The sequence below is a fragment of the Rutilus rutilus genome (genome assembly GCF_951802725.1).
Source record: "Rutilus rutilus genome assembly, chromosome: 15".
In the NCBI taxonomy this organism is placed as follows: domain Eukaryota; kingdom Metazoa; phylum Chordata; class Actinopteri; order Cypriniformes; family Leuciscidae; genus Rutilus; species Rutilus rutilus.
This window is the reverse complement of record NC_140220.1, coordinates 2,007,428-2,022,427: the sequence shown is the minus strand read 5'-3', so window position 1 is coordinate 2,022,427 and position 15,000 is coordinate 2,007,428. Positions and strand designations below refer to the sequence as shown.

The window sequence follows — 15,000 nt, the reverse complement described above, 5'->3', positions numbered from 1 at the left end:
CCCACTCAATTATTTGGCAATAGCACACTTGACCAACGTGTGACTGACTCTTACAGTTTTTTCCGATTGCTAAACGACAGTGAGCACAACTGGAGCTGCATGTGCTAAACTCTACAGTCTGCACAGCAACAGTCACCTGAGCTCAACAGCTCACATCACCTGCACAACTGAATCAGAGCAACACAACTCTTAACACACGGCTCAAACCGGCTCAGTGCAGCCAAACACTGCACACACACACTGAGATAACACACACTGCACAACCCTCACTGAGATAACACACACTGCACAACCCTCACTGAGAAAACACACACTGGCACAACCCTCACTGAGATAACACACACTGTCCCTCAGAACACACTGAGAGGAAAAACACCAGCATCAAACACCAATACAGAAAATACACACTTTTCATCTTTTCAGTGACTTCATACAAAGTAATATTTTCTTCAAAGAAATTTATTTACATTTTTAGAACGTAACAATTCTTTAAGGTAAATGAAAATTAGCAGTTTGCTTCAATAGTCTGTAGTAATTTACGGAATTACAGTAATGAGAAAAAAAAGGTAGAAACTAAAAGTACATTCTGTAATCCGAACAAATAACTGAGGGGCTAATCCTGCCTCTCTCTAGCATCAGGCCACAGGCTTTCATCAACATCAGTTCCCATCAAAACCCGTCTTCCTCGTTCCATTTCCAAAATTAGTCTTTCTGAGCTCTACCTATATATATATATACAGTGAGGAAAATAAGTATTTGAACACCCTGCTATTTTGCAAGTTCTCCCACTTAGAAATCATGGAGGGGTCTGAAATTGTCATCGTAGGTGCATGTCCACTGTGAGAGACATAATCTAAAAAAAAAAATCCAGAAATCACAATGTATGATTTTTTAACTATTTATTTGTATGATACAGCTGCAAATAAGTATTTGAACACCTGAGAAAATCAATGTTAATATTTGGTACAGTAGCCTTTGTTTGCAATTACAGAGGTCAAACGTTTCCTGTAGTTTTTCACCAGGTTTGCACACACTGCAGGAGGGATTTTGGCCCACTCCTCCACACAGATCTTCTCTAGATCAGTCAGGTTTCTGGGCTGTCGCTGAGAAACACGGAGTTTGAGCTCCCTCCAAAGATTCTCTATTGGGTTTAGGTCTGGAGACTGGCTAGGCCACGCCAGAACCTTGATATGCTTCTTACAGAGTCACTCCTTGGTTATCCTGGCTGTGTGCTTCGGGTCATTGTCATGTTGGAAGACCCAGCCTCGACCCATCTTCAATGCTCTAACTGAGGGAAGGAGGTTGTTCCCCAAAATCTCGCAATACATGGCCCCGGTCATCCTCTCCTTAATACAGTGCAGTCGCTCTGTCCCATGTGCAGAAAAACACCCCCAAAGCATGATGCTACCACCCCCATGCTTCACAGTAGGGATGGTGTTCTTGGGATGGTACTCATCATTCTTCTTCCTCCAAACACGTTTAGTGGAATTATGACCAGAAAGTTCTATTTTGGTCTCATCTGACCACATGACTTTCTCCCATGACTCCTCTGGATCATCCAAATGGTCATTGGCAAACTTAAGACGGGCCTTGACATGTGCTGGTTTAAGCAGGGGAACCTTCCGTGCCATGCATGATTTCAAACCATGACGTCTTAGTGTATTACCAACAGTAACCTTGGAAACGGTGGTCCCAGCTCTTTTCAGGTCATTGACCAGCTCCTCCCGTGTAGTTCTGGGCTGATTTCTCACCTTTCTTAGGATCATTGAGACCCCACGAGGTGAGATCTTGCATGGAGTCCCAGTCCGAGGGAGATTGACAGTCATGTTTAGCTTCTTCCATTTTCTAATGATTGCTCCAACAGTGGACCTTTTTTCACCAAGCTGCTTGGCAATTTCCCCGTAGCCCTTTCCAGCCTTGTGGAGGTGTACAATTTTGTCTCTAGTGTCTTTGGACAGCTCTTTGGTCTTGGCCATGTTAGTAGTTGGATTCTTACTGATTGAATGGGGTGGACAGGTGTCTTTATGCAGCTAACGACCTTAAACAGGTGCATCTAATTTAGGATAATAAATGGAGTGGAGGTGGACATTTTAAAGGCAGACTAACAGGTCTTTGAGGGTCAGAATTCTAGCTGATAGACAGGTGTTCAAATACTTATTTGCAGCTGTATCATACAAATACTGTCTCTCACAGTGGACATGCACCTACGATGATAATTTCAGACCCCTCCATGATTTCCAAGTGGGAGAACTTGCAAAATAGCAGGGTGTTCAAATACTTATTTTCCTCACTGTATATATTTAAGAAATATATTTATATATAATTTATAATATATATACACATGCATATGTGTGTATTTATACATAATTATACAATATATAATATATACACATGCATATCTGTGTATTTATACAAAATAATTATACACAGTACACACACATATATATTATGTATTTGAATGCCATTAATCACGATTAATTGTTGCCCAGCACTAAAAACTTGAAAAAAAAAAAACCTAACTTGCACTTGCATCAGTGACACACTGTGTACGGTCTCCTGTACGCATGCGAGTGTTGAGACAGCAGGCGGTGTACAGTGAGAGCGCAGTAAAGACAGGGAGCATCTCGTCGTGTTGCTGTGAGTTCAGGCTCTATCAGCGGTTTACTGTGTTATCATGGTGTTGTGCTGACTGAAGGACACATCTGACCTCACACAGATAACACACACACACACACACACACACACACACACACACACACACACACACACACACACACACACACAACCCTTTCTCTTCATCAAACACAGCCCTGCATCTAGAGGAAAAAACATCTGGGGTACACTTTATTTTAGGTGTCGTTGTTACAGTGTAATCATATATTTAAGTACTGAGTAACATTAAGCAACTATATGTACTTACTATAGGGTTAGGGTAGGATTAGGGTTTGGTTGAGGGTTAATTGCATGTAATTATGCATAATTTACTGTTATTACTACGGTAAGTACATGTAACATATGTAACAAGGACACTGTCAAATAAAGTGTTACCAAAATCTGCTGATTTGTTTAATATCACTAAATTTGATGGTCGTTTTTTTATCCACAAAATAAATTGTGTACTTATCCCAGCTAACAAAAATATATTCTAAGACCGTTTCACTAATATTCCCATTTGGTTATTAAATTCCATTTCGGAATGTTCATTTAAAAAAAAAAAACATTCCGTTTTATCATTCTTCAAACATTAATGGAATGTTACTTTTAAAAGTAACATTTAAACAGTGTTAGACGAAGGTGTAACTGACACACTCCATGGATGAGGCATAAATAACATTAGTAAAGACTAGACGACGTTGACTAGTCAAACGTTTTGGTTTCAAGGACAAAAAGCAGTATTCAAAAAGTACCATTTAACTTAAAATCTTCAAAGGAGTGGAATAATACGTTCACATACTCAACGTCAAAGAGCTTTACCAAAACATAAGTTTATAAAAAAATATGCCTTTTCACAAAATCAGTACTTTTCATTCACTGTAAATAAGTAACGGACGCAGCAGAAAACATACGGGTCGTGTTTGCGTTTTCCTCTGGCCATAAATCTAACCATGAAATCAGCATTAGGCATTAAAGGGCTGGTCGATTATGATTTGACTTCTCTAACTTTAGTTAGTGTGTAATGTTGCTGTTTGAGCATAAGCAACATCTGCAAAGTTACAACGCTCAAAGCAAAGGGAGATATTTGCTTTTAAAGAAATCGCTTTTTAAGGACTACAACAAACGGCTGGTAGAGACTACACCACATTCCTCCCGGGTTAGTGACATCACCAACCCTAGAATTTACATAAACCCCGCCCCCAGAACACGATTTATAGATTATCATGACAGAATATGCTAATCAATGACTAGAAGATAACTACACATCAGCTTCATAAATTCATCAACTAACCATTCAGAAATGTCCTGTTGCTTCTACATGTTGTCTCTTCTTCTTGAGTCTCTCCATCCTTCTGACTTCGGTTTGAACATAAAAGGCTAAAAGTTTTTGAAATGTTCAGTGTGTGTGTGTGTGAGGTAAAAGGACACGAGCTGTTGAAGCTCCGCCCCCTGTGCCGGGAGCAGCAGCTCATTTGCATTTAAAGGGACAGACACAAAAAACAGTGTGTTTTTGCTCACCCTCAAAAAGTGACAATTTTAACATACTATATAAAAATATCTGTGGGGTATTTTGAGCTAAAACTTCACACACACACACTCTGGGGACATCAGAGACTTATTTTACATCTTGTGAAAAGGGCATTATACCAACCCCTTTAAAAAATGTCATGCATGTGAGAACTGAACATTAGTTGTAACCCTGACTCAGAGGAAGATACAGGAATCGTGTCTTTGTTGCAGCTTTCCTGGTGATAAATGGGATGATATAATACAAGACATGATTAACGAAAGCACGAAACACATCATATTTGGTGAGACAAGCAAGCTAGAACAAAACAGCCAGTCATTTTGGAATCAACACCCAAAATTACACAGTAAAAAACGTTGGGTTATTCGTTGGGTTATTTTTAACCCAACATTTTTAAGTGAGTAGTAAAGGATTGCATTCAGCAATTATGATAAAATTGCATATTTGCATATGAAATTCGAATCCAATTTGAATGAAATGAAAATTAAATTCGAATGAAATGAAAATGAAATTCGAATCCAAATGAAATCTTTAGTCATTAATAATGTTTCCATAAGGTGTCTCTTGATCTGTCTTTCGTTTTAAGTGGTCAGTGGGGGTTTCGGGGTCTCTGACCTCTGACCCCTGAGGCGTCTCTGTCAGTCGGACCACCAGAGAAGAACGGCACCCTAAACCCGAGACACACGACTATCTCCTGGTGTCCTCCTCTTTCAAACGCCCATGAGGAAAAGTCAAGTCAGCTTTATTTATAAAGCGCGTTATACAACACAGATCGTCTCAGAGCAGCTTTACGGAGATAACAGGACAATAATGCAAAGTTTGTTTCTAGAGGAAAATAGCGTCACAGTCCAGCTTAAGCTTAAGTCAGTTCAGCGATGGTTCATTTCTGTTGTAAAAAAGTTATTAATTTAGTTCATTTATATATACAGCACAGGCCAAAAGTTTGGAAACATTACTATTTTTAATGTTTTTGAAAGAAGTTTCTCCTGCTCATCAAGCCTGCATTTATTTGATCAAAAATACAGAAAAAAAACCCAGTAATATTGTTATATATTATTAGAACTTAAAATAATAGTTTTCTATTTGAATATACTTTAAAAAATAATTTATTTCTGTGATGCAAAGCTGAATTTCAAGCATCATTACTCCAGTCTATCAGTGTCACATGTGACATCCAGTCTATCACATGATCCTTTAGAAATCATTCTAATATTCTGATTTATTATGAGTGTTGGAAACAGTTCTCAGTTTCCAGGCATTAGTTGGAAAAATAATAGTGTATTTAATTTAACCATTAAAATGGAATCCAGACTGAATTTGGGGAAACTAGGGCCCAATTTGTCCCGAAATCTGCTTACAAACCCAGTTTAGGACTGACTGTGTTTCTGAAATCTCTTCCTATCGCTTTAAACGGTGTGATATCTCATGATGAACGCATCTCTCCGTCACGTACCCCTCATGGAGCCGCAGGTGTTTGTGTTTCGTGTTCTTGAGATTATCTGTGATTCTAGTCAAAGCTGAGCCTTCGCTGACGCTCACGTACAAGTTTTATCGAAACCGTCTCAAGGTGACGAGCAAAAGCACCCGTATCTCACGCAGAGATGCACTCCACGATCTCAGAAACACGGCTCATCCGCTGAAAGATAGCAATATCAACTTCTCAGCAAATTCTTACAAAATCTGAGCAGCTTTTGTGATTGAAATATTTCATGTAATGAGTATTTTCAACATTAAATGTTCAGAGGAATGCAGACTAAAGATGCTCAGGTCAAAGGCCAGACTTACACTAATTAAAACACTGTAAGTAAAACTAATTAGCTTTTTAATTTACATTTTTTTTTAAATGCAACCTGTCACTATCTACATTTATTTTATTGCGCTATATTCTGAATGCAAGGCGACTATTGACTCAATTTGGTCTGTTTTTGTGCTCCTATAAAGATTTGGTAACACTTTACAATAAGGTTCATTAGTTAACGTTAATATATCAACTAACATAAAATGAGCAATATATTTATTACAGTATTTATTAATCTTTCTTAAAAATCCAGCTGTTCATTGGTTGTTCATGTTAGTTCACAGTGCATTAACTAATGTTAACAAACACAACCTTTGATTTTAATAGTGTATTAGAAAATGTTTAATAATAATAATAATATAGTCATTCTTCGGTCGTGTTAAGTAGGGCTGCACGATACTGAAGAAAGATGCGATGTGCGATAACTCGTTAAATAATGCGATATTTGATATTCAAGTGTGTAAAATACACCTAAATTATCTTTAAAACATATTTAAAATGATATAACCTACATATATGTGTTTCACATTCTTTTTGTGACGAGAAAACATCCCTAAACTTCTGCCAGTGAACATCAGTGTTTTACTGTATATCAGAAGTGTTATTGTAACATCAGTGTTTTACTGTATATCAGAAGTGTTATTGTAACATCAGTGTAAACCTCGGGGTTCAGGGTTCAGGTTATCCTACGTTAGGGTTATTAAACAACACAAACTCAATAATCAAATGTAAAAATAAAACACGGCTTAGTTTTCACTGTATGAAGTAAATATATCCTGATTCTTATTAAAGCCACAAAAGTTATTCAGCCGAGAGTGAGTGATTTTCTCTGTCTTTTGTTCATATTGCATATGCATACATTTGCGATATTTTGATGCTTTCGATATATTGTGCAGCCCATAAGGCAGTTAACTAATAAACCTTATAGAGCCCGACCGATAAAGGATTTTTAAGGCCGATACCGATACAAATATTTGGTGATGTAAAAATCCGATATTCCGATATATCGGCCGATATATATATTTTTTTAAAATCCAGAAACGCGTAACAAAACATGAACAGGTTTTCCCTAACATTAGTTATTTGCAGTTATTTAAGAGTCCTCAGCCTTACTAAAATAATATGATAATGCAGTTTAAAAATAAACTTAAAAAAAAAAAAATTAACTTTATTGTCACAACAGAACAGAATATATTAAAGTTATGATAAATATAATGTATATTAAAAATATCCTTTGTCCTTTGAACAAAAAAAAATCAACTATTATTATTAATATTAACAGTAATAATTTTTAAAAAATCAATGATGATGATATTATTATTATCATCACCATTTGTATTATTATTAAACAAGACAATGGTCACTCCTAATTCTATCCATCTATTCCATTAAGCTACAACAAACCATTTTCAATCATCATTTGCTGCCTGCCTTCTAAAATCTACTACTTAGTGATGCACTAAATGCATTATGTGACTCGTTAAAGGACAATTCCGGTGAAAAATGTGTAAGTGTACAGACAGTTTAATAAGATAGGCTACTTTATAAAGACCGTACATTACGCGTTTACAGGCATTCGTCATCTTGGAAAAGAGTCTCGACTAGTCGAGTCACGAACGCCGTGCTAAGTTAGATTTCACAAACGTAATTCCTATCGACCAGCTCACTTAGCACGGCGTTCGTGACTCGATTAGTCAAGACTGTCGACTAATATATATATCGGTATATCGGTCGGGCTCTAAAACCTTATTGTAAAGTGTTAGCAATAGAATTTTACGAGACTCAAAGTTGAGATGTCAATAACCAGAACAAATTTCCTCTGCTGACAGAAACACTTCTCTGATCTGAGGCCACGCCGTCGGACCTGGAGTCCATCTAACCAGACCAACTCTTTCAGGATGTTTCAGGATGACAGCATGTGTTTGTTCAGCGACTATAGGATTCGGAAGAAAAGTATAAGACGAGGAAATGGAAACACAAAGAGAGAGAGAGAACGTGTGACTTTAAAAGGGGGCCGTATAAGCGAAGGTGCAGACGGGGTTTTGGAGGACCGACGTTTCCCAGAGGCCTCTCTGGGCTGCCAACACAAACCCTGTCTGACTGGAGGAGGGACACGCCGGCGCCACAGCGATTGCGAAGACAACTAATCTCTCTCTCTCAGTGATAATGCTGTCAAAATAACAGAAAGGATACAGCAGAGAGGAACTGGTTAAACCATGTGACCCCTGGACCCACAAACGTACAGTTTTTAATTTATATTAGATTTATACATAATCTGAAAGCTAAATGAGCTTTCCATGGATGTATGGTTTAATAGAATAGGACAATAATTGTAGAAAACAAGAAATTGCTAATAGAATTGGTCGAGATGCAACTATTGAAAATCTGAATCAAAACATTGAGAAAATCTCCTTTAAAGTTGTTCATTTATGTTTATGATTGTGCCGCATTCACTCACACAAATACATGTTTTATATATTTACAGTAGGAAATGTACTAAATATCTTCATGGAACATGATCTTCACTGAATATCCTCATGATTTTTGGCATAAAAGAAAAATGGATCATTTTGACCCGTACAATGTATTGTTGGCTATTGCCACAGATATCCCCGTGCGCCATCATGTGACTGGGGTTGGGGATCCAGGGTCACGTGTCAGATGACTCTCTGAGGGACAATCTCATTTTCTCATTCCTTTCTATTTCTCGGTTTCATTTACTGTATTTTGATAGTCCACTTTAGGCATTCTCACTAACTATAATGCAAAGCACATGTCAAACTAATTCCCGGGTTAGTAGAATATAGTCTAGGGGTGTCACGATTCGAGAAATATCACGATACTGAACTCACGATACGATACTATTGCGATACTTCAAGACATATGATAAAAGGTTAACAGAAAATGCACTGTTGATTAGAATGAATAGTCTTGGACTTGGTGCTGAAACCCAAAGCTCAGGACAATAGAGACGCCAGAATAACAATATTCATGATTCTGAAGCTGAAAAACTGAATTATTTCAGATGAATATTCTTGCACTCTTTCACTGACGATATATTTAAAATAACGTAAGACACTTTTTACTGGTAACAGACATTTGGCATTATCAGGACACACTAATATTCCCCCATTGCATTATTATACATTATATTCAACATTATATACAGTAGTTTAATGTAGTACTGGCACTAAAACTCTGAAAATTTGAATTTTTCTCTCACAGTAATTTTTATTTTTGGGTGAACTATACACAATATTGTTGCATTTGCTATATTTTTGTGACACGATATATTATTACACCCCTATTCCTGTCTATTTCTCGGTGTAATTTTTGGGTTACTCTGTATTTGATTGATTTTCCACTTTAAGCACTTTAACTATAACGCAAAAATGTCCACTAATTCTCAGAGGCTGTTAGGGTCGGGTTAGCTGTTAAGTCTTGTTGTGCACGAGTGTGTGTAAAGTACAATAAATTAGTTATGTAGTCTACTGGCCAATAATATCTTGTTTCATTTTATTTGAAAACTGACAGTGGCATGTTATTTATTTGTTTATTTTAATTTTCTTTTGTAATTTTTTCTTTTATTTTCACTTATATGTGAGTGTATGCCAATAGAGTTATTTTAAATGGAAAGAAATCAAGAGAGACATATAAGTTCTGCTTATATAAGCATCAAAATAAAGTGTTAGCAGATATTAAGCAGACGGTCTATTAATACTCTAATGACCCGTAGTTGACATGATGCCGTTGTTCATGTAGTTCAATATGTATCTGTACACAACAAATGAAGCGAAACACAACACAAACTTAAATAAGCAGAACTTATATCTCTGTCTTGATTTCTTTCCATTTAAAGTAACTCTGTTGGCATACCCTCACATATAAGTGAAAATAAATAAAGTGTGTAAAAGGAAATAAAAATAAATAAATAAATAAATAACATGCCACTGTCAGTATTAAAATAAAATAAAATTCAACAAGATATTATTGGGCATTAAGACTACTTTATTCTATAGGTAATAGTACAATAGACCACAAAATAGACTTTAGACACAAAAAGAAACCTCTGATTGTCGATGTATGAACACACAGCGACATCTACAGGACCCGAAGAGAACTACATCTTCACCGTCACTCCTACAGGTCAAAGTACTGTATGTATAACCTTATGAAAATTAACCATGGTTTTACTAAAAAAGAAAAAGAAAAAAAAGAGAAAAAAAAGGGGGGAAAAGGACAATGTTAACTACAAAATCAACATTTGTTTAGATACAAAAACTATAGTTTAACTAGGGTATTTGTGGTTATACAAATGGTACTCAATACTTATTATAATATTTTACTATGATAAAACCATTGTTAATTTTCGTGATGGTATTATTCATACAGTATAGGGACCGATAACGAAAACAATAAAGTGAAGGGGGAAAAAACATGCTAAAAAAAATTTTTATGGAAAACATGGGGTTTGAAAAAAATAAAACTATAAAAAAATTATTTTCAACTTTTAATAAATTGTAAAGTTTAAAAAGGTTTATTAGAATTTCACTATTCTAATGCGGGCTAAAATCACTTTAAAAGAATATCGAAAATCACCAAAACAATGTCGATTTTTCCTTTCTGATAAAAAAGATAAAAAGATCTTGAAGATTGATAAAAAGATCAATACATTGAATAAAGTGCAAAGAATGATAACTTTAAAACCATAAGAATAGTCCAATAGTGGTGTCCACAAACGACAGAGAAACGATATCCGTAGAATCAATTCCAGAACATTTTTCCCATCTGGACGATAAAAATATCGACCCAATCCTAATCCACCGACTTTAAAGCGTACATAACTAAAGCGCGGGCTTTTTAAACAGGAAGTTATCGTTATATCGCGGTGAGTAACGGCCCACACTCCCACATAACGGCCGATCCTCCATTCAAAAGTCATAGCAATGCCCAAACAACTAGCCAAAAAGCACGAAAACTGAATAGCAACACTCTAAAAAACACTGGAACACCTTAGCAACGCCTTGACAACCACCCACCACAACTTGGATCAAGGCGGTACGTTTTCGCGGTTACCAAAATGTCTTAAGAAATGTAAAATATTTTTACACTTACTATTTCTTTCAGGAAATGGACATCTAGGTCATGTTAACTAATCTATCTAACACTACAACAAATACAAATCAGCAAAAACAACTGAATGTTTTTCATACTCACAAAATAGACATTCAAACGAGTCCGCGTCTGTTAGTAGTCGCAGGTGTATTTTTTTTTTAAATCGCTTTCGCGTTCTTGTTATTTGTCCCAGCAGAGACTCCGTCTCAGCTGCACATGACAGTCACATGACTCAGTGTAGCGTTTTGTTTATGCACAATATTTCTCCAGATATCGACACTCATGCAGGCGTCTTCTGATTGTAAGTAATATTTATTTGACTCTTGTTATAACTCTGTCATTTAGAAAGCGTCTTAGTTTTTAAAACACAAAGATTAGGCAGTAAACAGCCCTTAAACGCAGTAAACATTTAAACGAGACCTTTCTTCTCATGTTCATATTAGACTATTACTGGATTATCATATTAAATCTATATGTAAAAATGAATTCATTAAGACCCAACCTTTATTTAATTTGGTCATTGAAGTGAAATCGACTTTATTATTATTTTTATTTTTTTAAATCTCTATGATTAATTATTTATATCTTTGAGATTTATGAAGAATGACATTAATTTAATGAACTTATTATCATTGGAATGACCTTATTTTGGTTTATGAATAATATTATAATCTCGATACAATTGTACATCCTCTTTTTTCTTCTGGAAAACATAAATTAATAACAAATGCGTTATTATATTATATTAAATATATTATGTAGCTTCTAAAGAGCAGGCTAAATTAAAAAGTACGATCTTTAAACTAAATATGGAACGTCTTTTATGTGGAATCACCTATTCAGGGCAGTACTGAATAAAAATGCAGTAATTATGATTAATTATTGATTAGTTATTTGCAGATTCTGAAGTTGAACTTGTGATCTGTAGCCATAATAGAAAAGGTTCAGAATATAAAGCATGTGCTGGATTCCTCTGATGTGTGTCTCATTTGCATGATTACTGTCTGAAGGGTCACTGATTGGGCGGAAGCATCATCATCATCATCATCATCATCATCATGCCTCTGACAGCCGCTGTGATTGGAGGAGTTCAGAAACTGGTGCTTTATGAGACCAGAGCTGTAAGTCACATTTCATTTATTATTATTGAAGGATACATGGATTTGCTTTGGACTTTTAAATACTGTGAACAGCATATAATGCGATTGTGAATCAGATCAGCAGCTCATGCACATACGAATATGAATATATATGTACCAGACATCCCTGTGTGTTTTTGAAGCCATGACGAGAAACTATTTTAATAAAAACGTAAGCCTACTTTTGAAATAAATATGATGAGAAAAAATCCCCCTGTGGTGAAAATCCAGCTTTTAATGTAGTTTATGTGTCTATGTGGTGTTTTTAATCTGCTTTAAGACAAACCATGTGTAAGTTCATAAGTCGACACCATTGCTGAGTATTTCCTCCTTAAAACTGCAGTGAACCAAAGACAGTCTCAAACACACGCTTTGAAATCGCTGGTGTTTCTGACGTCACAAACTACCTTGTAACCAATCAGATCAACGTGTGATCGTCAACCAGTGGATCTCTGAGCTGAGTGAGTGAGTGGAGGCGGGGTGAATTTGCATATTCATAGAACCAATCAGATCAACGTGTGATCGTCAACCAGTGGATCTGAGCTGAGTGAGTGAGTGGAGGCGGGGTGAATTTGCATATTCATAGAACCAATCAGATCAACGTGTGATCGTCAACCAGTGGATCTCTGAGCTGAGCGAGTGAGTGGAGGCGGGGTGAATTTGCATATTCATAGAACCAATCAGATCAACGTGTGATCGTCAACCAGTGGATCTCTGAGCTGAGCGAGTGAGTGGAGGCGGGGTGAATTTGCATATTCATAGAACCGCGTATACTAAATGAGGCAAGGGTGTCGAGTTACATTCAAGATATTTTAAGACATGAAGACCTTTAAAATTTTCATTTTGGTGATCAAAGATGAGTTTTAAGGGCTAAAACTGACTACAGCGGGACTTTACTAATATCATGGATGCGCTCTTCCCGTAACAACAACGCTGAAACACGGGAAACTGAAGCACGACGTTCGATCACAATCCTGTTCTAAGCATAATGTACAGTATATGGTCGTTTGGCGCTGCACATCTTGCACTGAAATGTATTTTCATGATGAAAGTGATTGCAGGGATCACTGCGCACTTACAAATAGTTTCACTTTATTTCGACCGGCGTTTATAACGCTAGTGTTTCCCACAGATTAGACAGCAATCTCTAAAGTGGTGGTTCTGGTTCATAATAATTCCTTCATTAATAATTCATTACACAGAACTTTATTATGGACGTGGAGGCAAAATGACAAAATAATGAATCAGAATACTTAGCAAAAGTTGCTCCTGCTCCTAGCTCATGGACACCTCCTCCTCACGCTCTCCGGCTCTGCAAGTTTCGGAAGGGAATGATTCCAATAGGACTTAATAGGGCGTTGGAGTGAACAGGCTTTCCGTAGACGGGCTTTGGTGCTTCTAATTGACTTCACTTTTCTCCGTTGAATCCAATCGCTGTGTCCAGTTTATATACTGTCTATGCTACTAACTCAACCAGGCCCCGCCCCTTTATTCTGCACATTAATTATTATAATGAGGAACATTGTGACGTGTTCGTTCCCGGGAGAAACTACAATGGAGGCGTTTCAGGAGTTCAGAAACACCGACACTGATATAGAGAAGAACTGGAGCTTGTCATCCTCTAACAGCCACATGACACACTAAAGAAAGAGGAACATGGACAAAAAGCACAACAGGTCCTCTTTATTTCTTTTAATATTTGTGAAATATTGCTCTGTGCTCCTAGATGGCAGTGTTTAGCTGCCGTTAAACAGTCAGATCGAGTGTCTGAACCGCAGTGATTCGGCTCAGAAAGAGCTGTTTTAATAAGATTTAATCAGTAGTTGTATAGTTTTGTGCAATCTAAGTATGTCTAATCATTATAGGAAAGAAAATATGAATATCTGATACAGCATGCCATGAACTGTTATATTTAGACTAGAGTTTATAGTGTATGTTTTAGACACTACTTGATTTTTCCTCCATTTTTAATCAACATATTTTTTTATTCGCTTATTAATGCAGTTCGTTGAATAGTTAATAGTCAAATAATCTCTCAGTTAAAACCGCCGTCACACTGTTGGATTTGATCTGACTGCCTAAATGTGATTTTGCGGCCGTATGTTATGTAATAATATAACTCTTTTATCATTTACTGTGTGCAGACTTGCAGTCAGTCCTGTACAGTGTGAATCTACTGTTAATAATGTAATATTATGCTGCATTTGACCTGTTTTTGCACCATTAAAGCACAGAACAGGACAGAGTGGGCCGTTTACGAGCGCAGTCGCACACTCAGAGACTGTGATAATGTGAGGACATGTTCAGACCGTCTGCCTTCATCCTCGTTCGCTGTGTTCCTCTCACTGGGGGCTTTCGTGTGTCTGGAAATCTGTCCGAATGAAGAGCAAACAGTTTTTCTTTAACTCTTCAACAGACTGAATGTTTGAGAATCCGCTGGATCTTATGAGAACATGTCAAGAACATGTACGGAATATGTTTCATAACGTAAAAGTATTATTTTAAATCAAATTGTACCCAGCTTTATGCATGTTTTGTTAGATTCCCCTCTCTGTTAAACACATTTCATTAGATTGTCCTGGACTTAATACTGGTAGAACGCTCTTCCACTCGCTTAAGGACTTATTTAGTAAGATTATGCCTGAAAAGGTTTTAAAAAATGTAAAAAATCCTTGTGTAAAACAGTATGACTTGCTGTTTTGGTTTGTATTGTATGATATTTGTATTTTTGCCATGAGAATAGCTTTGAATGCTGACATGGCACT

At 36.6% G+C, this 15,000-nt stretch overlaps 2 protein-coding genes across 2 annotated transcripts in view; one reads left to right on the top strand and one right to left on the bottom strand.

Annotated features, from left to right (window-relative positions):
- ctsbb (cathepsin Bb) overlaps positions 1-15,000 on the bottom strand; it is a 214,730-nt gene that overhangs the window by 80,233 nt on the left and 119,497 nt on the right. The gene's annotated exons all lie outside the window — the stretch shown is intronic.
- Positions 11,300-15,000, top strand: part of fig4a (FIG4 phosphoinositide 5-phosphatase a) — a 79,664-nt gene continuing 75,963 nt past the window's right edge. Inside the window, exons 1-2 of the mRNA XM_084432342.1 lie at positions 11,300-11,397; positions 12,107-12,217. Of these exons, the coding sequence (XP_084288468.1) occupies positions 12,155-12,217 (63 nt within the window). The 5' untranslated portion in view covers positions 11,300-11,397; positions 12,107-12,154. The remainder of the gene's footprint in view (positions 11,398-12,106; positions 12,218-15,000) is intronic.